At 39.0% G+C, this 22,057-nt stretch overlaps 1 protein-coding gene across 1 annotated transcript; it reads right to left on the reverse strand.

The window, feature by feature from the left end:
- Positions 1–17,533: 17,533 nt before the first annotated feature.
- On the reverse strand, positions 17,534–21,791 carry LOC142543737 (sulfite exporter TauE/SafE family protein 3-like). Its single transcript, XM_075651148.1, has 13 exons — positions 21,646–21,791; positions 21,253–21,563; positions 20,449–20,608; positions 19,925–20,125; positions 19,786–19,850; positions 19,641–19,668; positions 19,468–19,553; positions 19,309–19,395; positions 19,151–19,201; positions 18,837–19,058; positions 18,303–18,396; positions 18,026–18,166; positions 17,534–17,810 (listed from the first exon to the last, which is right to left on the reverse strand). The coding sequence occupies exons 2-13, from the start codon at positions 21,478–21,480 to the stop codon at positions 17,725–17,727; spliced, it is 1,449 nt and encodes a 482-aa protein (XP_075507263.1). The 5' UTR covers positions 21,481–21,563; positions 21,646–21,791; the 3' UTR covers positions 17,534–17,724.
- Between the last annotated feature and the right edge of the window lie 266 nt (positions 21,792–22,057).

Genomic DNA, 22,057 nt, shown 5'->3' on the forward strand with positions numbered 1-22,057 from the left:
CACAAAATTAACATATGAGACAGTCTCATAGAAGTTTTTAAGATACATTTAATATATACTAAAGATCCATCCTTGTGTATTAAAACATTCTAATGATTCCTTAAATTTTAACCAAACATGTGATGACAATTTTTACGCATTATGGTTAGAATTATACAAATTTAGATTTCTACAATTAAGAATGGACATACTATTGCAAGTCATTCATGTTTTTGGGTAAGGATATAAACTAACTAAACTGTTTACAAGCTACTTGGATTCGGTTCAATAAAAAAATTGTTCGAAATTGTTCGTTAAGCTTATCGAGTCGAGCTCGACAAATTTATCAAGACAAGCTAGAGCTTAAGGATATTCAGATCGTAAGCTCCTAAGCTTGTTCACGAGGTCGAGCTCGACTAATTTGTTGGGCCAGCTTGAGTGTACAATAGTAACTTGCATTGTTCCACATCAAATTTAATGTAAGTTAAGTGATTCAAAGACTATAAAATTATAAGTCTACCCATTAAATTCCCAATTCTTAGTTAACCTTTTGACTATGAATGCTCGACTAGCTCTAAAAGTATCTCGAAAAAGATATTGTTTAACGAGCTAAAAAAATCTCGCTTAACGAGCAGAGCTCGATCCAAACTCGTTGAACATGATAAACGAGTTATAAACGAGCATATCTCGAGCTATTCACGAGCTTAATAATTTTAAACAAGCCGAACTCGAACGTGATACTGTTCGGCTCGGCTCATTTACAGCCATATATAGACATTGTATATCATTATTTTCTGATATTTCTCTTTTAGTCTATCATAAAAACATTATTACATTTATATCTCTACACATTAAAGGCTCACAACCTATTAGGTACAATAAAGCCCAATAACCCGAAACATTAGTTGATCATTTTATTTTGTGCTTAACTAATATACAACAACAACACATAATTATTCAATTATAAGCTCATATAAATAAATTTATACAACAATCTCCTAATTGAGCTATATGTGTAACCTTATAACTATGTTTATGAAAATACATTTATGAGCTCAAAATGTTATCATTCCGAATGTATCCATAACCAGTTCGGTCCATCAATCACATCAATATAAGATCAAAGCAGCCTTCGCTACACTCAAAGTAACTAGACCCATCAATGGTCATATGTCACACAACTAAATAACATAGATTATGAAATGGATGTGTAACATGAAAATTTTGCAAATAATGAGCACAAAAATCTTTTGGGTAATAATCCTTTAATAATTGAATCTACAATTACAGTTTGTACCGAATTGATATATAGACAATTATCCACACTGAACTATTCATTTAACAACCAAAAATTTGATTGGATGCAACATAATAAGCTATAAAATCTACTTTCATGAGTAAAGAGGCTATAATAAAATTTTAGCATTATTTCGTGAGACAACACCTTCTGCAAGCAAATATATATAGCCCAACGTATTTTTTTATATTATCTTGGCATCCCATAAAATCAGAGTTAGTACATCAAATAATCTAAAACTGATCTAACCTCTGATATATGATCATGCAATATTTTGTTCTCTGTAAATACCATAAGAGTTGTTTGACTGTTTTCCAATTTTTTACTCTTGGATTACTTAGATATCTTCCCAACATTCCAGTCAGGTATGTAATATCTGGACGTGTACAAACATGAGCATACATCAGACTCCCTACTGCAGATGCATAGAAAATCTTCTGCATTTTCTTTTCCTCGAATCATTTTGGGCATTGTTTGTGCTAAATTTATCTCCCTTAGTCACATGGGTATCCATTAGTTTACAGTCTTGTATCTCGTATCGCTTGAAAACTTTCTCGGTATAGCCTTTCTGAGATAATCTAAGAATACCTTGAGAACGATCTCGATGTATTTGGATACCATTACAAAACGTGCAACACCAAGATCTTTCATATCAAAATTCTTAGCTAAAAATCTCTTTGTTTCATGCAACAACTCTACATCATTGGTAGCGAGCAGAATGTCATCAACATATAAAATTGAAAAATATTCTTACTCCCACTGAACTTATGGTACATACACATCGGCCAAATTCATCTCAAAACCAAACGATGATCACTTGATGAAATTTGAAATACCATTGTCGATATGCCTGCTTGAAACCTTAAATGAATTTCTTTAATTTTAAAATCATATTATTTGTGTCTTTAGACACAAAATTTTTTGGTTGCGGCATATAAAATGTTTCATCAATTTCATCATTTAGAAACGCAGTCTTTACATTCATCTGATGAAGCTGAAGATTGAAATACGCCACCAAAGTCATTATAATCCTTAAAGAATCTTTCATAGAAACCGAAGAGTAGTTTATTTATAATCAATGCCTTAGTCTTATATTTTTCCACATTGCCTTTTAAATCTCTATTGGTTTTAAATATCCATTTGCAACCAATGTGCTTTGTATGTTTAGGCAATGAGACAAAATCTAATATGTCATTGTCTTTCACGGACTTTATCTCCTTATTCATGGCATCATCCCACTTTTTAGAGTTATTATTTTTCATAGCTTAATGAAAGTTGATAGGATCATCCTCCATCAGTCCAATGTATGTATGTTCTGAAGAAATACAATGTAATCATATGACAATGCACTTCTCCACTTTCTAATGGATCTCTTTATGACATAGGTTCCGGAGATCCTTGAGTTTGTTCATCTAGAATAGAAGGATTTCCAATGTTGCCTTCATGTATTGTGTCTTGGTCTAAGTGAAGAATGTGATCCTGATCAATGTCCATGACACCTATGAGAATATTTACATATTCTTATTCAAAGACATATCCCTAATTTTATCTCCTCCCGCAAACTCAACATCCTCAAAGAACAGGGCATTTCTCAAAAATCGACTTACTTGTGGAATCATAAAACTTGTACCCCTAGATCTTTAGAGTATCTAATAAAATAAATTTGGCTGTCCTTGAGTCCAATTTATTTTCATTAGGCTTATATGACATTGCCTCAGCTGGACATCCCCAACGTGCAAATGCTTAAGAGTAGGTTTTTGCCCGTCCAAAGTTTGTGAGGGGTTTTGGTCGCTGCCTCAGTTGGAATTATGTTAAGGATATATGATGCGGTCTTTAGTGTCTCTCCTTAAAATGATTCAAGTAAGATAGAATGACTCGTGCTCCTTACCATGTCTTTAAGTGTTCTGTTTCGTCTTTCAGCAACAACATTCATAGTGGACGAACTCGGCATAGTATACCGTGGGATGATACCGCAGTCCTCTAGAAATTTAGCAAACGTTCTTGGACATTTTTCATCTGAACTGTCATATCTACTATAATATCCACCATCATTGTCAGATCTAATGCTTTTAATCTTTATGTCTAGTTGATTTTCAACTTCAGCTTTATAAGTTTTGAACACATCCAATAAGTGTGTCTTTTCATGGATGAGATAATTGAAGTCATATCTTGAAAATCTTTTGTGAATATTATAAAATAATGTTGATCATTCCAAGATTCCAAAGAAATGATCCACAAATATCAGTATGTGTAAATTCTAAGACGATTGACACTCCTGTTGCTTCAAATCTCTTTTGTTAGTTTTTTTTCCCTCAATTATTAAAATATGTGTAATATAAAGGTTCAAGAATCTCATCTGACACAAGTCTCCTTATTCTCTTTTCAAAGATATGACCCAATTTTTTGTGCCATAACGCAATTGAATTCTCACTTTTTAATTTATTTTATGTCTTTACTTATTTGCAAGATTTCATTAAATGAACACTAACATGCAAAGAATAATATTATTGTATCCTAAAAAGAACCAAAACCAAACAATTTCAAATTATTAAATAAACTGAATATTCCATTTCCAAATTAACAAGAATACCGAATTTATCCAATGAAAAAATAGAAATCAGATTCCATCTAAAAGATGATACAATGAATGTTTCAAAAAAAATCCAAATATATTCTGTCTTCAACAATAATTTAAAGTTACATATTGCCTCAACTTCAACTTTGTTGATGTCACCAACGTAGATGAATCTTTCAGTATCACTTGGCTTTCTGCAATCCAAACATCCTGCATAGATACACTGATGTGAGTTGTTTCATCAGAATCTATCTACCACGTGTGCTTAGGCACTAAACTTAGTTAACCTCAGAAAAAATCATATTCAGAAAACACACCGTTCTTAACATGCCATGCATGGTAATTGGTACATTCTTCTTCATATGCCCATCGCGCCCACAGAAGAAATAACTAGCACTTTGAGAATCATTAGAACTCTTTTATTGTTTCTTCGAGGATTTGTATACGCAGCTTCCTATTCTTTATTTGCTTTCGTTTATCCTTCAAGGTAGAAGTCATAATGAGCACTTTTTGTCTTGTCCTACTTCGACATTTCCTCTTACTGAACACAGTGTGAGATGAGCTCATTCAGAGACCATGTTCTTTCTGACAGTTATAGCTCACCTTAAAATAGTTTCAGAAAAGAAAATTAAAGGATTCCTCAGGAAAAGATCGCGTAGATCTGGAAGATCAAGACACGTTCTTAAGAATTCAAGAAATTTGTCTTCAGGTACGCTTCCGCTTAAGTTTTGAGTCAAATTCTTAATGATTTAGCATGAGAGATTATGTGGTTTATGAATTTTCTCCAACAAGTGGTATCAGAGCCACAAAACAAAAATTACACTCATGTCTCTACACAATAAAGTCAAACAACTACTAGATACATTAAACACAACAACCCGAAACAGTAGTTAATCGATTTATTTTGGGCTTAACTTAACAGATAGTTCATAACACATATTTGTTCACATATAAGCTTGTATAAATAAAATTGATCCAACACGAAAATGATATTGTTTAACGAGCTAAAAACAATCTCGCTTAACGAGCCAATCTCGATCCAGATTCTTTAAACATGATAAATGAGTAATTAACGAACATAGCTCAAGCTATTTGTGAGCTTAATAATTTTAAAACTAGTCGAGCTAGCACGGCTCGAACTTTGTACTGTTCGGCTCATTTACAACCCTATTTTTTGATATTGAAACGAGCTGCTGAAGGGTTGATAGTTCCCTAGTTTAGAAAATTCTTTTCACTTTATTTTTCTAGAAAAATTCAATTCAAGCTTGATAAAGTATTATTTGTACCAAATATTTTGTTATCCAGTAACTGAAACAATTTTGGGTTTTAAGCACATTAATTCTTCAAATTTTGATCTTGATATACTAATTTTAATTAGCTATTTGATCCAACTGTTGACATTGCACGTGACGTGATCATTATTTTCCAACCTCAAGTAAGCAATTTTTTTATACAATATCAATATTTTTAAAGTCACACCAACATTTTCCTACGGCACGTCAACATTCAGGAAAAATAGTAATAAAGAAAAATAAATAAATCAAATTTTATAAAAACTTTACGAGACTGTGTACACGTCAATTTTGTGAGACGAATCTCATACCCTGATTCGACCCATGAAAATATTATTTTTTATACAAAAAGTATTAATATTCTTCACTCTAAGTATGAAACAGATCGACTTAACTCACATGTAATAATAAATTCATGAGACCATTTCACAGAAGATCTACTTATCAAAATTAATGCGACAAAAACCCAAAAACAATCTAACACTTTAGACCAAAATCTAGAACGAGACAATGATATCAAAAAATTTATTTTCCATAAACATGATAAGAATGAGTAATGAAAAAATTTTCCCTTGCAAATCAAAATCTTTTCTCTATGCGCAATTATTTAGCTAATTAATTAATTTAGTTTGTTCTTGCTCTAATACTGTAGAACCCGTAATCAGTAGACGTATAAGCCATGCATAATTCTAGATTTTTAAATTTAATTGACTTCATTGCATAATTATTTTAAATGGATTTATTTGAAGTTAATTATTTATTATTTCAGTTCAGCAGTTTGATTTTAGCATTTCAGTATTTTCAGTGAGGCCGGACCGGAGTTGGAGTTTTGAGATAGAATTTAAGATTTGAGAAATATTTCCAGAAGTTAATTTAGCTAGCTAAGTTCATTTAAGTTAGAAAGGGAGGTTTGAGATTTAATTTAATTATTTGAGGTGATTAAGAAATGAACTCATTTAAGTTATTAAATTAAGGGGTTAGCTCACTAAATTATTTAAAGGATTAGTAAGGCTTTCAAGGATTATTAGTTGACTAGATAATCAACATTTCCCTTTATTTTATCATGCATTTTTCGGCCACCCTTAGTGCTAGAAGATTCATTTTCCAACTCATCAACTTTGACCAATTCTTTGCATGTAATTAGTAGGATAATTCTAGGATTTTTGGGAGCACAATTTAATTAAATAAATGGACATATCCTAGACTAGAATCAAGCAAATTCGGCCACCTATCCCCAGAAGACTCATATCAAACACAATTCAAATTCAAAGGAGGGTGGACTTGTCTTGATTCTTCCTTATATTGCACCCTTTCCCTCACCTCCTAACCATTTTTCCCCCTCTCTTTTCGAAATCTGAGTGAAAATTTTAAGCTGAGAACCGTGGGAATCCAGTAGGAAAATAGGGAGAGAAATCGAGTTCAAGAAAGGTAGACAAGAAGCGCTCCACCTCCTCCGTGCCGAGTCGTCGTTGTTTCGTTCGTTTTCTTTCAAAACGAAACCAGGCATGTCTAGATTTCTTTTAAACCTCAATCAAGTCATATTATCATTTATTTTTCAGTACATGATCATGTTTTAGCAAGCAAAAACCGAGATACATGTCAAAATATTTGGGAAAACACATGCAGAATTTTCGGCTCTTCATGGCAAGCTTCACGTTTTTCTGAGTTTTGGTGGTTTCAGGTATTGGATCGACTCCAGGCTCCCAAGGCGGCTTGTATACATGTATTAGGATGCATTAGGACCATGTTGGTCCATTCAAACCAGCCCCATGCTTGCTGGAAATTCAGAATGACAGCAAGTTCCCCATAAGTGCAGAAATGTGATTCGAAATTTCAGTTTTGTGTCAAGGGTTGTGGATCTGATCTTGGCTGCCCCAAGGCCTTTAGCCATGGTTTGATCCTTCCCTAGCATGTCTAAGACGTGACGAAGTCGCCCTTTTTGTGGCTTGGGCCATGGTTCATCGGTTTTTAATCAAAACGCCAAAACAGCCCCTATACCCCTGTCGGCTTCTTCATTTGTTCAGACTTTTGGTTCGTCCCCTTTTGTTGCTTGGTATGGATCTTGGTTGGCCTATGGCCCGTAGCCACGGTTCATATCATGCTCCTAGATGTCTAGATCGTGCCAGGGTCAATCAAGATGGCCACTGGAACGACGCAAGACATCGATCATAGCAAAACACTACACACGCATGCACGGTGCTCTCGGTTGGACCCTTCGGTTAAGATTTGGGTGATGCGGATTGTGGCTGGCCTAGGGCCCTTAGCCATGGTTTCAAATCTTCCTTGGGATGTTCTTAAGAGTCTCTGGTCGGTGGTTCACCGCCCCTAATGGCCGATAGTCTCGGAAACCAATGCAAGTCTTGTAGTGCGCAGCTGCTGTATTTTTTTTTTTGACAGCAAGTATGCTGCTGTTCAGAAGCGTTGTTTGAGTTCTTGTTGGCTTTTAGCCCATGGCCTTGGACTGGACAGTGCCTCATTGAGTTGGGAAGGTCATGTTTCGACCGTATCGTCATTTGGATCATTTTTGAGGTCGTACGAGAATTTACGGTGCAATGTGCCAATTGCTCTCGAAAGAGCGTTTCGTGTTTTGGCCTCCATTTCACCTAGATTTCGACCCTATCATTTAGGAACATTATTTTTGATTTTTCAGCGTATTTAATCATGACTATACGTCGGTTCAGTGTCGGTTCAGGTTGGCTCGGAGTCATGATTAAATGCGAAGTCATTAGGCGTCATAGGTCGCATCTTTTGAACGTAAATTGCATAGTTGGTCATGTTTAAGCTATTGCATATTTTCATGGCACAGTTAGGTTGCAGCGAGCCTGGGAACGATCCAATCCAATCCAGTTGGTAAAATTACAGGAATTTCATTATGCCAGTTAATTATTTTACGTGCATTAAATAGAAAATGATTATTTTGAGATTTATGCGATATGGCTTGTGGTTTCATTCACTAGTGGGAGTGTTATTTTATACGGTCGCCAGTGACCGAGTCAGTTCAGTATGGTACCACCCGGTCGCCAGTGACCGGCCAGCTCAGATCAGTTTCAGCCTCCCGGTAGCCAGTTACCGCTCAGTTCAGCTTAGTGCAGTGGCCACAGGCTAAAACATAATCTCAACAGAAAATTTTACCAGATATTTCAGTGCAGCTCCAGAGAGCAAATATTTTACAGTGATTTCCAGTTCAGTTATGCACGTATTATATTGCTCAGTACAGATTATTTCAGTATGCCTCAGGACAGGATATTTTATCCACATGCATATTTTAAATTCAGATTTACTCGTTACCTGCGATTTATGCTGCTGAGTCTTTAGGATCACTAGACTTGATTGTTGTAGTACTGATGAGGCCAGGGCCGAGGGCGGGACCAGTGAGCCAGCTTGGGTCGGCAGTAGTGGCACCCGAGGACCTCAGAGCAGCATTTGTTATTTCTTCGCAAACAATTTTTATCAGTTGGTGGATATTTTTAAATCGGTTGTTGTTGGCAAAAACTTTGATTTTCTTCCGCTGCAATTTTTGAAATATTGACTTGAGTCACCAGTGATTTTATGAATGAGGCCATTTAAGTTCTTTTAAAAAGAAAATTTTTAATTTTCCGCAAATTTTCAAGCAATTAGTCGAGGGCCTCCACAGTTGGGTATCAGAGCGTTGGTTCTGTATAGGGTTTCACTACTACTGATCGCGAGAAGCTCACGAAGCCACGCCTTTGGTCTGTAAGTTTTTCAGTTCAGCATTTTGTTCAGCATTTCAGTTATAGCATGAATTATTTTGTCAGTATGCTTCCAGATTTTCAGTATTTCAGAGTTCATTTAAAATAAATTATGGAATTATGCATGTTAGTTACGTATGGGTTATGTTGGAACAGTATGCCCCCTAGACGCATTTTAGAGCGCAACAGAGGGTGGAGCCTCGCCGAGAGGACAGAGAGGAGCATAGACCGGAGGGAGACCTACCACCTCCTCCACCGCCCCCACGGACATGAGTGCCCAGATGTTAGCTGGGATGGCACAGTTCTTCGCACAGTTTGCGGGGGGCAATGCCGCAGCCGTAGCCGCAGCCGCAGCCAGGCCGACAAGGGCCCGAGGCAGTGTATGAGCGATTCATGAAGATGCGCCCGAAGGAATTCTCTGGACATCGGACCCCATGTTGCCGAGGGATGGATCAAATCCCTCGAGGTGATCTTCCGATTTTATGGAGCTGGGGGACGCAGACCGAGTCCGATGTGCCACCTACTTGTTCACTGGAGATGCCCGCTTATGGTGGGAAGGAGCTTCGGTAGCCCTGACATTGGCTACACTTTCTTGGACCCGCTTTACGAGGTTTTCTACTCCAAGTATTTTGCTGAGGAGGTGCGCACCAGGCTGACCACCGAGTTCATGAGCCTGAGACAGGGGGATATGTCGGTTACGGAGTTTATCCGTAAGTTCGAGAGGGGCTGTCACTTTGTGCCCCTGATAGCGAATGATGCCAAAGCCAAGCTGGTGCACTTTCTGGTGGGTTACGGCCGATCTTGCGCCGGGATGTTAGGGTATCTGACCCTGCTACTTATGAGATTGCCGTCTCCAAGGCCTTAGCCGCCAGAGCAGGATCTGCGGGATATCGAGAGGGATCGCCAGGGGCAAGCGCCCAGTCCAGGCACCGCAACCGCCCTCCTCCTCATCAGCATCAGCAGCAGAATAAGAGGCCTTTTCATGGACCGCCCAGGAACAGAGGCCAGCAGCAGCAGCAGCAGCAGCAGCGGGGACGCCCAGCCCCGAGGACTCAGGAGCACCCAGTCTGTCCCAGGTGCTCACGTCGCCATCCTGGAGCATGTATGGCTGGCTCAGGAAAGTGTTTTAAGTGTGGCAGTCCAGACCACCATGTTGCTGCAGTGCCCTCAGAGGAATCTGCCTACCCAAGGCAGAGTTTTTGCTCTCCATGCCGCGGAAGCCAACCCGGAGACTATGTTGTTGACAGGTACCTTTAAACTTTAAGTTATTCTTCGAATTTCAGCATTTTGGGAAATCGGGATTTAGATTTTGAACTTAGAACTGTTATAGGATTGCATGCTCTACTCAGATTTATTTCGGGAAAATTAAGCTAAAGGAACCTAGACCTTTGCATGTCTATAAGTTTAGATCTTGTATTGAGATTCACTTAGAGCTCCGCTCTTTCAGGGAGAATTTTTATATCTGGTTCCGCTACCAAGGCCTTGATAGATTCAGGGGCCACTCACTCATTTATTTCGGAGATCTTTGCAAACTTTCTCAAGATCCAGACCATTGGGCTAGATACAGCCTTTTCAGTAGTGTTGCCGTCAGGCGAGGAGATGGCAGCGACCAATGTTATCCGAGATATAGACCTTGAGCTGCACGGTAATCTTGTTTATGCGGATCTGATTGTGCTACCGATGCCAGAATTTGACATCATCCTAGGGATGGACTGGCTATTGAGGAACAGAGTGTTGATAGACTTCCAGCGGAGATCCTTCTTGTCCGACCGCCTGGAATGGAGGAGTTCTTATTTGAGCCGGACAGGTACTTTCCTTTACCGCGCATTATTCCTTATTTCAGGCTAGGAAGCTCATGCATAGAGGGTGTCGGACATTTCTAGCAACCTTTTTATCTGTCCCCGAGGAACCCAGCCAGTCAGCCTCAGATGTTCCGATTGTTAGAGATTTCTTAGACGTTTTTCCCGAAGACGTCTCTGGTATGCCACCAGAGAGAGAGGTGGAGTTTTCCATTGAGCTTATGCCAGGTACGACTCCGATATCCAAAGCGCCATACCGACTAGCACCGACAGAGATGGCAGAGCTTAAGAAGCAAGATCCAGGAACTTCTCGACAAGGAGTTCATTCGCCCGAGCTTTTCTCCATGGGGCGCGCCAGTCTTATTTGTGAAAAAGAAGGATGGCTCGATGAGGCTTTGCATTGACTACCGAGAGTTGAACAGGGTTACAGTGAAGAATAAATACCCACTGCCGAGGATTGAGGATCTGTTTGACCAGTTGCAGGGAGCTTCGATTTTCTCCAAGATCGATTTGCGTTCCGGTTATCACCAGTTGAGGGTGAGAGATGCTGATGTCTCGAAGACAGCTTTCAGGACTCGTTATGGTCACTACGAGTTCCTTGTGATGCCGTTCGGTCTGACGAATGCGCCAGCGATCTTCATGGATCTCATGAATCGCGTATTTCAGCCGTACCTTGACCAGTTTGTGATAGTGTTCATAGATGACATTCTCGTCTACTCCAAGAGTCGGGAGGAGCACAGCAGGCATCTGACCGCAGTGTTGGCAGACATTGCAGAAACATAAACTATTCGCAAAGTTCAGTAAGTGCGAATTCCTGGTTAGAGAAGGTGGCGTTCTTGGGCCACATTGTTTCTAGCAGTGGTATTGAGGTAGACCCGGCGAAAGTTGCAGCAGTCAGAGATTGGGTTGTGCCTCAGAATACATCAGAGATCCGCAGTTTCTTGGGCTAGCAGGATATTACAGGAAATTCATCCAAGGATTTTCCTCTATTGCCGTTCCACTCACAGCACTGACAAAGAAAAATGTGAAGTTTGTGTGGAGCGAGGAGTGTCAGAAGAGTTTCGATACTTTGAAGCAAGCTCTTATCTCAGCACCCGTTTTGGCTGTACCGTCAGGATCTGGTGAGTTTGTCCTTTATACCGATGCTTCGAAGCTTGGTTTAGGTGCAGTTTGATGCAGCATGGGAGAGTGATAGCGTATGCTTCTCGACAGCTGAAAATCCACGAGAAGAACTACCCCACCCATGATCTGGAGTTAGCGGCCGTAGTTTTTGCTTTGAAGATTTGGAGGCACTATCTGTATGGAGAGAAGTGTCAGATCTTTACCGACCATAAGAGCCTCAAGTATTTCTTTACGCAGAAGGAGCTGAACATGCGTCAGAGGCGTTGGTTGGAGCTTGTGAAAGACTACGATTGTGACATTAGCTACCACCCGGGTAAAGCTAATGTAGTTGCAGATGCTTTGAGCAGGAAAGTCGCAGGTGATGACTCATTTGACGATGCAGAAACCTCTTCAAATCGAGATGCAGAGGTTTGATCTTGAGACTTACCCTCGAGGTAGAGTTCCTCGTTTATCTACCTTGACTATCCAGTCCTCTCTTATTGACCGTATTCGCAGCGGTCAGGCAGCAGATGAGCAGTTGGCACAGTGGAAGAAGAGAGATGAAGCTAAGGGCAGTGTTTTGTATTCAGTCAGCGACGGTATTGTGAGATACCGAGATAGGATATGGGTTCCTAGCAGTGATTCTATCCGAGCAGACATCTTATCAGAGGCCATACGTCCCCGTACTCTATTCACCCTGGGAGTACGAAGATGTACAAAGATCTGCAGCTATGGTATTGGTGGCCAGGGATGAAGAAGGACATCAGGCGTTTTGTATCCGAGTGCCTGACTTGCCAGTTAGTGAAGGCCGAGCATCAGAGACCAGCAGGTTTGCTCAAGCCTCTTCCTATTCCCGAGTGGAAGTGGGAGAACATTACCATGGACTTTGTGACCGGATTGCCGAGGTCAGCCAGAGGATCGAATGCTATTTGGGTGATTGTAGATCGTCTTACCAAATCAGCGCACTTCTTGCCTATTAAGACGACTTTCACCATGGTTCAGTATGCAGAGCTGTATATCCGAGAGATAGTCCGACTCCACGGTATTCCAGTTTCTATCGTATCCGACAGAGATCCCAGATTCACTTCCTCGTTTTGGAAGAGTTTGCATTCGACTTTGGGTACGAAGTTGCTGTTTAGCACAGCTTTCCATCCGCAGACAGATGGACAGTCGGAGCGAGTTATTCAGATCTTAGAGGATCTTCTCCGTGCTTGCGTCATTGATTTCTCTGGGAGTTGGGAGTCGAACTTACCATTGGTAGAGTTCACCTATAACAACAGTTTCCAGTCGTCCATAGGTATGGCTCCGTATGAAGCGCTGTATGGTCGCAAGTGTAGATCTCCTGTTCATTGGGATGAAGTAGGAGAGAGAGCAGAGTTGGGTCCAGAGATTGTTCAGCAGGCAGCAGATGTAGTAGTCAAGATCCGTGATAGGATGAGGACTGCTCAGAGCCGACAGAAGAGTTATGCCGATCAGCGGAGGAGAGAATTAGAGTTTGCAGTGGGCGATCATGTCTTCGTGAAAGTGGCACCTATGAAGGGTGTCATGAGATTTGGCAAGAAAGGAAGCTCAGTCCGAGATTCATTGGACCGTTTGAGATCCTCGACAGAGTTGGGACGCTAGCGTATCGTGTGGCTCTTCCGCCAAATCTGGCCGGAGTACACAATGTCTTTCACGTCTCCATGCTGAGGAAGTATATGGCAAATCCTTCGCATGTGCTGAATTTCGAGCCGTTGCAGCTTACTCCGAACTTATCTTATGAGGAGAGACCCGTGCAGATCCTAGACAGACAGGAGAAGAAACTTCGGAACAAGTTGGTTAAGCGAGTCAAAGTCAAATGGCTCAACCATTCAGAGGAGGAAGCTACGTGGGAGTCTGAGCCGGAGATGAGAAGTCGATACCCTGAGTTATTCGGTGAGTTCTAATTTCGAGGACGAAATTTATTTTAAGGGGGGAAGGATTGTAGAACCCGTAAATCAGTAGACGTATAAGCCATGCATAATTCTAGATTTTTAAATTTAATTGACTTCATTGCATAATTATTTTAAATGCATTTATTTGAAGTTAATTATTTATTATTTCAGTTCAGCAGTTTGATTTTTAGCATTTCAGTATTTTCAGTGAGGCCGGACCGGAGTTGGAGTTTTGAGATAGAATTTAAGATTTGAGAAATATTTCCAGAAGTTAATTTAGCTAGTGACTAAGTTCATTTAAGTTAGAAAGGAAGGTTTGAAGATTTAATTTAATTATTTGAGGTGATTAAGAAATGAACTCATTTAAGTTATTAAATTAAGGGGTTAGCTCACTAAATTATTTAAAGGATTAGTAAGGCTTTCAAGGATTATTAGTTGACTAGATAATCAACATTTCCCTTTATTTTATCATGCATTTTTCGGCCACCCTTAGTGCTAGAAGATTCATTTTCCAACTCACCAACTTTGACCAATTCTTTGCATGTAATTAGTAGGATAATTCTAGGATTTTTGGGAGCACAATTTAATTAAATAAATGGACATATCCTAGACTAGAATCAAGCCAATATTCGGCCACCTTATCCCCAAGAAGACTTGATATCAAACAACAATTCAAATTCAAAAGGAGGGTGGACTTAGTCTTGATTCATTCCTTATATCTTGCACCCTTTCTCCTCACCTTCCTAACCATTTTTCCCCCTCTCTTTTCTTTCGAAATCTGAGTGAAATTTTAAGCTGAGAACCGTGGGAATCCAGTAGGAAAATAAGGGAGAGAAATCGAGTTCAAGAAAGGTAGACAAGAAGCGCTCCACCTCCTCCGTGCCGAGTCGTCGTTGTTTCGTTCGTTTTCTTTCAAAACGAAACCAGGCATGTCTAGATTTCTTTTAAACCTCAATCAAGTCATATTATCATTTATTTTTCAGTACATGATCATGTTTTAGCAAGCAAAAACCGAGATACATGTCAAAATATTTTGGGAAAACACATGCAGAATTTTCGGCTCTTCATGGCAAGCTTCACGTTTTTCTGAGTTTTGGTGGTTTCAGGTATTGGATCGACTCCAGGCTCCCAAGGCGGCTTGTATACATGTATTAGGATGCATTAGGACCATGTTGGTCCATTCAAACCAGCCCCATGCTTGCTGGAAATTCAGAATGACAGCAAGTTCCCCATAAGTGCAGAAATGTGATTCGAAATTTCAGTTTTGTGTCAAGGGTTGTGGATCTGATCTTGGCTGCCCCAAGGGCCTTTAGCCATGGTTGGATCACTTCCCTAGCATGTCTAAGACGTGACTAAGTCGCCCTTTTTGTGGCTTGGTCCATGGTTCATCGGTTTTTAATCAAAACGCCAAAACAGCCCCTATACCCCTTCGGCTTCTTCATTTGTTCAGCTTTTGGTTCGTCCCTTTTGTTGCTTGGTATGGATCTTGGTTGGCCTATGGCCCTTAGCCACGGTTCATATCATGCTCCTAGATGTCTAGATCGTGCCATGGTCAATCAAATGGCCACTGGAACGACGCAAGACATCGATCATAGCATAAACACTACACACGCATGCACGTTGCTCTCGGTTGGACCCTTCGGTTAAGATTTGGGGTGATGCGGATTGTGGCTGGCCTAGGGCCCTTAGCCATGGTTCAAATCATTCCTTGGGATGTTGGTAAGAGTCTCTGGTCGGTGGTTCACGCCCCTAATGGCCGATAGTCTCGAAACCAATGCAAGTCTTGTAGTGCGCAGCTGCTGTATTTTTTTTTTGACAGCAAGTATGCTGCTGTTCAGAAGCGTCGTTTGAGTTCTTGGTTGGCTTTTAGCCCATGGCCTTGGACTGGACAGTGCCTCATTGAGTTGGGAAGGTCATGTTTTCGACCGTTCGTCATTTGGATCATTTTTGAGGTCGTACGAGAATTTACGGTGCAATGTGCCAAATTGACTCTCGAAAGAGCGTTTCGTGTTTTGGCCTCCATTTCACCTAGATTTCGACCCTATCATTTTAGGAACATTATTTTTGATTTTTCAGCGTATTTTAATCATGACTATACGTCGGTTCAGTGTCGGTTCAGGTTGGCTCGGAGTCATGATTAAATGCGAAGTCATTAGGCGTCATAGTCGCATCTTTTGAACGTAAATTGCATAGTTGGTCATGTTTAAGCTATTGCATATTTTTCATGGCACAGTTAGGTTGCAGCGAGCCTGGGAACGATCCAATCCAATCCAGTTGGTAAAATTACAGGAATTTTCATTATGCCAGTTAATTATTTTACGTGCATTAAATAGAAAATGATTATTTTTGAGATTTATGCGATATGGCTTGTGGTTCATTCACTATGTGGGAGTGTTATTTTATACGGTCGCCAGTGACCGATCAGTTCAGTATGGTACCACCCGGTCGCCAGTGACCGGCCAGCTCAGATCAGTTTCAGCCTCCCCGGTAGCCAGTTACCGATCAGTTCAGCTTAGTGCAGTGGCCACAGGCGTAAAACATAATCTCAACAGAAAATTTTACCAGATATTTCAGTGCAGGCTCCAAGGAGCAAATATTTTTACAGTGATTTCCAGTTCAGTTATGCACGTATTATAATTGCTCAGTACAGATTATTTTCAGTATGCCTCAGGACAGGATATTTTATCACATGCATATTTTAAATTCAGATTTTTACTCGTTACCTGCGATTTATGCATGCTGAGTCTTTAGGCTCACTAGACTTGATTGTTGTAGGTACTGATGAGGCCAGGGCCGAGGGCGGGGACCAGTGAGCCAGCTTGGGTCGGCAGTAGTGGCACCCGAGGACCTCAGAGCAGCAGTTGTTATTTTCTTCGCAAACAATTTTTATCAGTTGTTGGATATTTTTAAATCGTTGTTGTTGGCAAAAACTTTGATTTTCTTCCGCTGCAATATTTTGAAATATTGAACTTGATTCACCAGTGATTTTATGAATGAGGCCATTTAAGTTCTTTTAAAAAGAAAATTTTTAATTTTCCGCAAATTTTCAAGCAAGTAGTTCGAGGGCCTCCACAAATACGGTTAATCATCCACTTCGAGGATAGCTGTACAGGACCTACTGCGTAAGGCGGTCCTTCAGATTCAATAATGCAGCATGTGGATATTTATTGAGTTCAACTATAAATATAAAATCCATTTAATAAAAAATACTTTATTGGAAAAGAGAATGGCTAGGGATCGATATTTAAAAAAATAAAAATAAATAAATAATACTAAAAATTGTACAGAGAGAAAGTGGCAATGTCAGTGTCCGTTGCATATCAATTATATTAAGCAAAAACTTACCTGAGACAGTCTCACGGATCGTATTTTGTGAGACGGATCTCTTATTTAGATCATCCATGAAAAAATATTACTTTTTATGCTAAGAGTATTATTTTTTATTGTGAATATAAGTATGATTGACACGTCTCACACCGTCTCACAAGAGACCTACTTAGCATATTAATAATGATTAGAAGATAAATTTGAAAATACAGATATCTATTAAATAAATTTACACCTCCCATTGATCATAGTCCTTTCAACTTGCAATCTTAAATGCCCCCATAATTGACCTTAAATACTTTTTAGATGGCAGCAAGAACAAGTTGATGGAATGCAACTTGATGAATTTGACCGACATGTCCGGTGCTTATGTGAGCACCTGAAACCATGACGTCTGGTCTGATATGCAGCGTATCCTCCACAAGAGGGATAAATATGAAACATCTTAGTAATATTGCGTTAATCGGGGAGCTTATCTTAAGACACTGATGATTTTACATATAGCTAACAAGAGTTGTTCTTAGGAACACGTACTCCTCGAGATCAAATAGGTAAGATTTACACGAGAGACAAAAATTGTCCTCAGACAGTTTCAATGTTACACTGAATCTGGGAAAAAAAAAAATTAAATGAAATTCCGCCTCTAGCCCGTTTCAGCAGAGTATTTGAACAAGATTCAAGTCCCTTCTTGCGCGGTAAGGAGTAAGAATTCAGAGCTGAGATCTTTTATCTCACGCGTCATACTTGCAGAGGTTCTCAAAGCCCATGTATTCGTCGTGCTGAATCTTTCGAATCATGTTCGAAATGCCAACACCACCTGTTTTAACCCGGAGAGAAAGCTCATCAATCAAGAAAATATCTGGCATGCCTAAAATCTTATCATAGTTGGATATTTGTATGAGGCCATCAAAAGTCAGTTTGGTTACATAAGTACTACAGCTAACCAAAGGTGTCTAAAACTAAATGACCTTTGAGATGGATTTTTAATATGCTACAAGAGGTAAATATATTCTCTATGCAAAACGTACTCACCTAGAGAGATGGCGCTCACAAAGATCGTGAAAGCTAGAATGAAGATGATAATGGATGCCCTTCCCAATATAATGATCATTCTTCTAACGACATGTTGCCCGACAAATGCAGCAACAGTTGCAACCGCAACAAAGTACAGAGCTGCCATGGTGAACACCAAAACATTTAAAAAGAAAAGTTCCAATATTTTTTACCAACAATATGAAAAGAATGCATTTAGTGTTGATATTCACTTAACAATATGAAAAGAATGGATTTAGTGTTGATATTCACTTACCATAAGGAACCGGAAAACGATTTAAGAGGTAATATTCAACCACCGACATTGATGAGGAGAACATCATGGCAAAAGTAGCTGTGGCACTTGAAACCTAAATGGGAATGACAATATACATTAGAGCCTCGAATCATAATTCCCAAGAATTAGCAAGAAGCAATTGCCATGAGTTGTTTTTCTCTACTTCTACAAAAAATTAAATGACAAAACAAAACATATTCACTCGCATATACATGATTTGAAATAGCTCTCTGTTTACATAGTATGGATTGTTTGCATTTTAACAAATGGAGTAACAGCGTGATTGATTATCAAACTATTAGTCAAATAGGATCAATTTTTTTAAATTTCATCACATGAATCCTGAAATTCAAAATTACGACGACTTCCTCCAGGCTGTAATGCTTTGCAAATTATCAGTCACGCTTGCCATGCAAAAACATTGCAGACACTTCTCCTAGTACACATGGTGGATAAAGAGGAAATTAGGTATACAGGTCGAATACAAGTATGCTATCAAGAATTGGAACGAACCTGTGGAGCAATACCCAACTCCAAAAATAGTGGACCCATGATAAATCCACCTCCAAGACCTAGTAGACCACCTACAACACCAGCCAGGACACCAAAGAAGCCATAAGTAGTCAGTTGGAGCACTGTAAAATTGGTACCCGAGTCCCCCTTGGATTCAATTTTTCGCCATCCCTTATGTAGGCTGAGAGCTTCATAACCAGATACGCCAAACGACACAGGGATCTGAAAAGGAATCTCAAGGAGATGATTTGTAAGGAACAAAATACAGAAATTTCTTTACATTGCCTGTTAATTTGGTAATCACGCTAACAAACCTGCATCAAGTTCACCACCCAGTATATTGCTGAACAAGTAGATGTATAATTCTGTAGCAGCAATTCAAGACCTAAGTTAACTTGGTTGCACAAGTTCAAAGAAACTATAAATTTTCCAAAATCAAAATGGTAGTAAAAGGGTAAAACAAATTCCAAACCTTAACCAATTGAAGTACAAGAAATGCAATCCAAACAAACACAAGAAGCCCAAACTCCTTCCAGAAAACATTCTCAAGAATGCCAACCTGAAACATCAAGATATATAACTACGGGACTTTGGTTTTTTCGATTATTTGATACTTGGAGAAACTTCTCACATTGATTTCTGATGAATTTTTGGCATCCTTATCTGTAACAGGGCGACCAGGAAGAAGCTTATATTCTGCTTCATCTTTACCATTGCCTAACAATATAGAAACATAAATGCTTTAATAATTAAGTGAATTGAAAAAAGACAAAAAGGAAAAGGACATGGAATCAATCAACCCACCATTTGATTCTAATCGCTTTGCATCTTCCTGCAACAAGAAACAAAGGACTATTAATTATTCGAACTTTCATACTAGTTGGAGCATATAATTTTTGACACGCAAAAATAACAAATCATGGGCACAGTAAATCATGTTTACAGTCACCTTCTTCAAGATAGTTTCTTTCTTCCATGTTTCAACGCCTTTAAGAAAAGCCCTAGTCGATGTGGCTGAAATCGGCAGATAAAGTAAGGAAACAGAAAAAGGATTGTAATATGTAAAAATTAATAAACCAAATTATTACTTATGAAGAGAATGATTAGAAGAATGGTGACCATCCAATCCGCAAATAACACATTGAAAGTAACTCCAATACTTATTCCCAGCATGAGCATTGGTTGGATAAGAACAGCTAAATCATAATCAATGATGGGCATGTCAATGGTAGGATGCCTAAGTTTAAGATTGTAATAAACAGTTGATACGGAAGCACCCATGATCATACCTGTTGTACAAGAAAACACATTCATCATTTTCATACATATAATAATATACTTGTCAAACACACACTCAACAAGACCACAAGATTATTGTCACCAATCTTGGAATTTGAACTGAAGATTTAACTTATTTTGAAACGATCTTCTTAAGCTGAAGATATAATTTCTTACCGGATTGCATAGGGATCTAATACTTTGCTTCTCGCATTTAAATCAATTAAATAACATGATCCGTACGTAAAATCGAAAGGTTTTAACATTGTTACTTAAAAACAAATCAAGAACATGCACAAAGATTGCAGGGCTGTCAAATATGTTTCTGACTCACATTTTGAAATAGCAGTTGATGATTTTGGATCAAATCCAATAATAAGACTAAGCATAGGAACATATATGCCCCCACCACCAACACCACCAACGCTCCCGAAGGCAGCTCCAAAGAATCCAATAATGGAACCAACAACAATTTGCCAATTGAATTCCAAATCCTGTGGATCACAATCCGATAATAAATTCAAAACGCATCATAATATGATTCCATTCACGGATTTTCACAAACCAAGTACAATTCCAAATCTGTACATTTGTCGAACTAGGGAAAAAGCTATACTCTGGTACCATCAACAGGGTCTACTAGGTGTCATAGAACGCCAGAAAAAAGGGAGGTGAAGAAATAGGTAGAGGTGGCCAATTTCATATATTTTGAGGCGCAAAACTCATATATCAAGAATTAGAAATAAAATTTTACTTGGTAGCCTCACTTCCCTTCTAGATCCTCCTCTGGGGTGACCAAACATCAATGCACAGTTCCCATAATTTATGCAATTACGATAAATTCATGATGGATACGTATTACTTTACATGTTGATAAAGCTTATCCACAGCAGACTGACAAAAAATTTATGCTGGTGATCCAATTACAAATATATAGTAAGTTAACGAGTCTTTAAATTGCTGCGTCGACAAAAACCAACTTCTCCTCGCAATAGCCATAAATACTTGTAAAATATCGAATCTTCAAAGTCAGCATACATAAAGTTAAGATCAAAATAAAATTTGAAATCAAAAAATAAAAAACTGCATTTAATTGTGATGCCTCAACACTAAACTGGAATCTGTGATCTTGACTCACCGGCCAAACATGCTGGTAACCTGGTGAATCTGATTGCCATAGGAAATTTGCAAGAGCAGTCAACAGACCTGAATCTGAATCACGAACTGAAATCCCAGTTCCATTATACGGCAAAGATTCTCGCTTTAAGCTTCTCTCAGCAGAAACAAATATTGATGCCAACAGAAAGCTCCACAAGACAGTTAAAAAGGGCATAAACGCATTCCATTTACTTTGATTTCCCGCCATCAGAAAAATTCCCAAAATCCCACCTCTGAAGAAACAAGATCCTCACTTTTTTACACACTCCCACTTCGATTCGAAAAGGGTCCCTGTATAGTCAGCTAATAGTGAGGGAGGGTCAAAAAACAAAATCAAAAAGAAGATCTTTGAAGGGACAATATTCCTTTCAACGGAACAAATGGGAGGAGCGTAGGCTGCGTCAGCGTGGTTAAGAAATAAGGATTTGGAGAGGACATGGAAATGAAAACGAATTTGGAAAAAGGAGAGACCGCCCGGAAATTGTCGTAGGGGAGAGAACGTTTGAGATGGTTGCATTGTGCAGGTGGAAATGCAAAATTTCATGCCGAGGAGGGCCCACGCAAGAGATGAAAAAAATAGATTTGGTAAATATTAAATAAAGCAAATTAAAGGATTACATAGATGATACATCACGTCACAATTTCATGAAACAAATTTATATCTTTATAAAAAATATTATTTTTTATATCAAAAATATTATTTTTATTTTAAATATAGATTAAATCGGTCAATATCAAAAAATATTTTTTTTTCCTGGAACAATATTTGTTAAAATTTATCTCGT

This window comes from Primulina tabacum, chromosome 4 (assembly GCF_025594145.1).
Source record: "Primulina tabacum isolate GXHZ01 chromosome 4, ASM2559414v2, whole genome shotgun sequence".
Lineage (NCBI taxonomy): Eukaryota > Viridiplantae > Streptophyta > Magnoliopsida > Lamiales > Gesneriaceae > Primulina > Primulina tabacum.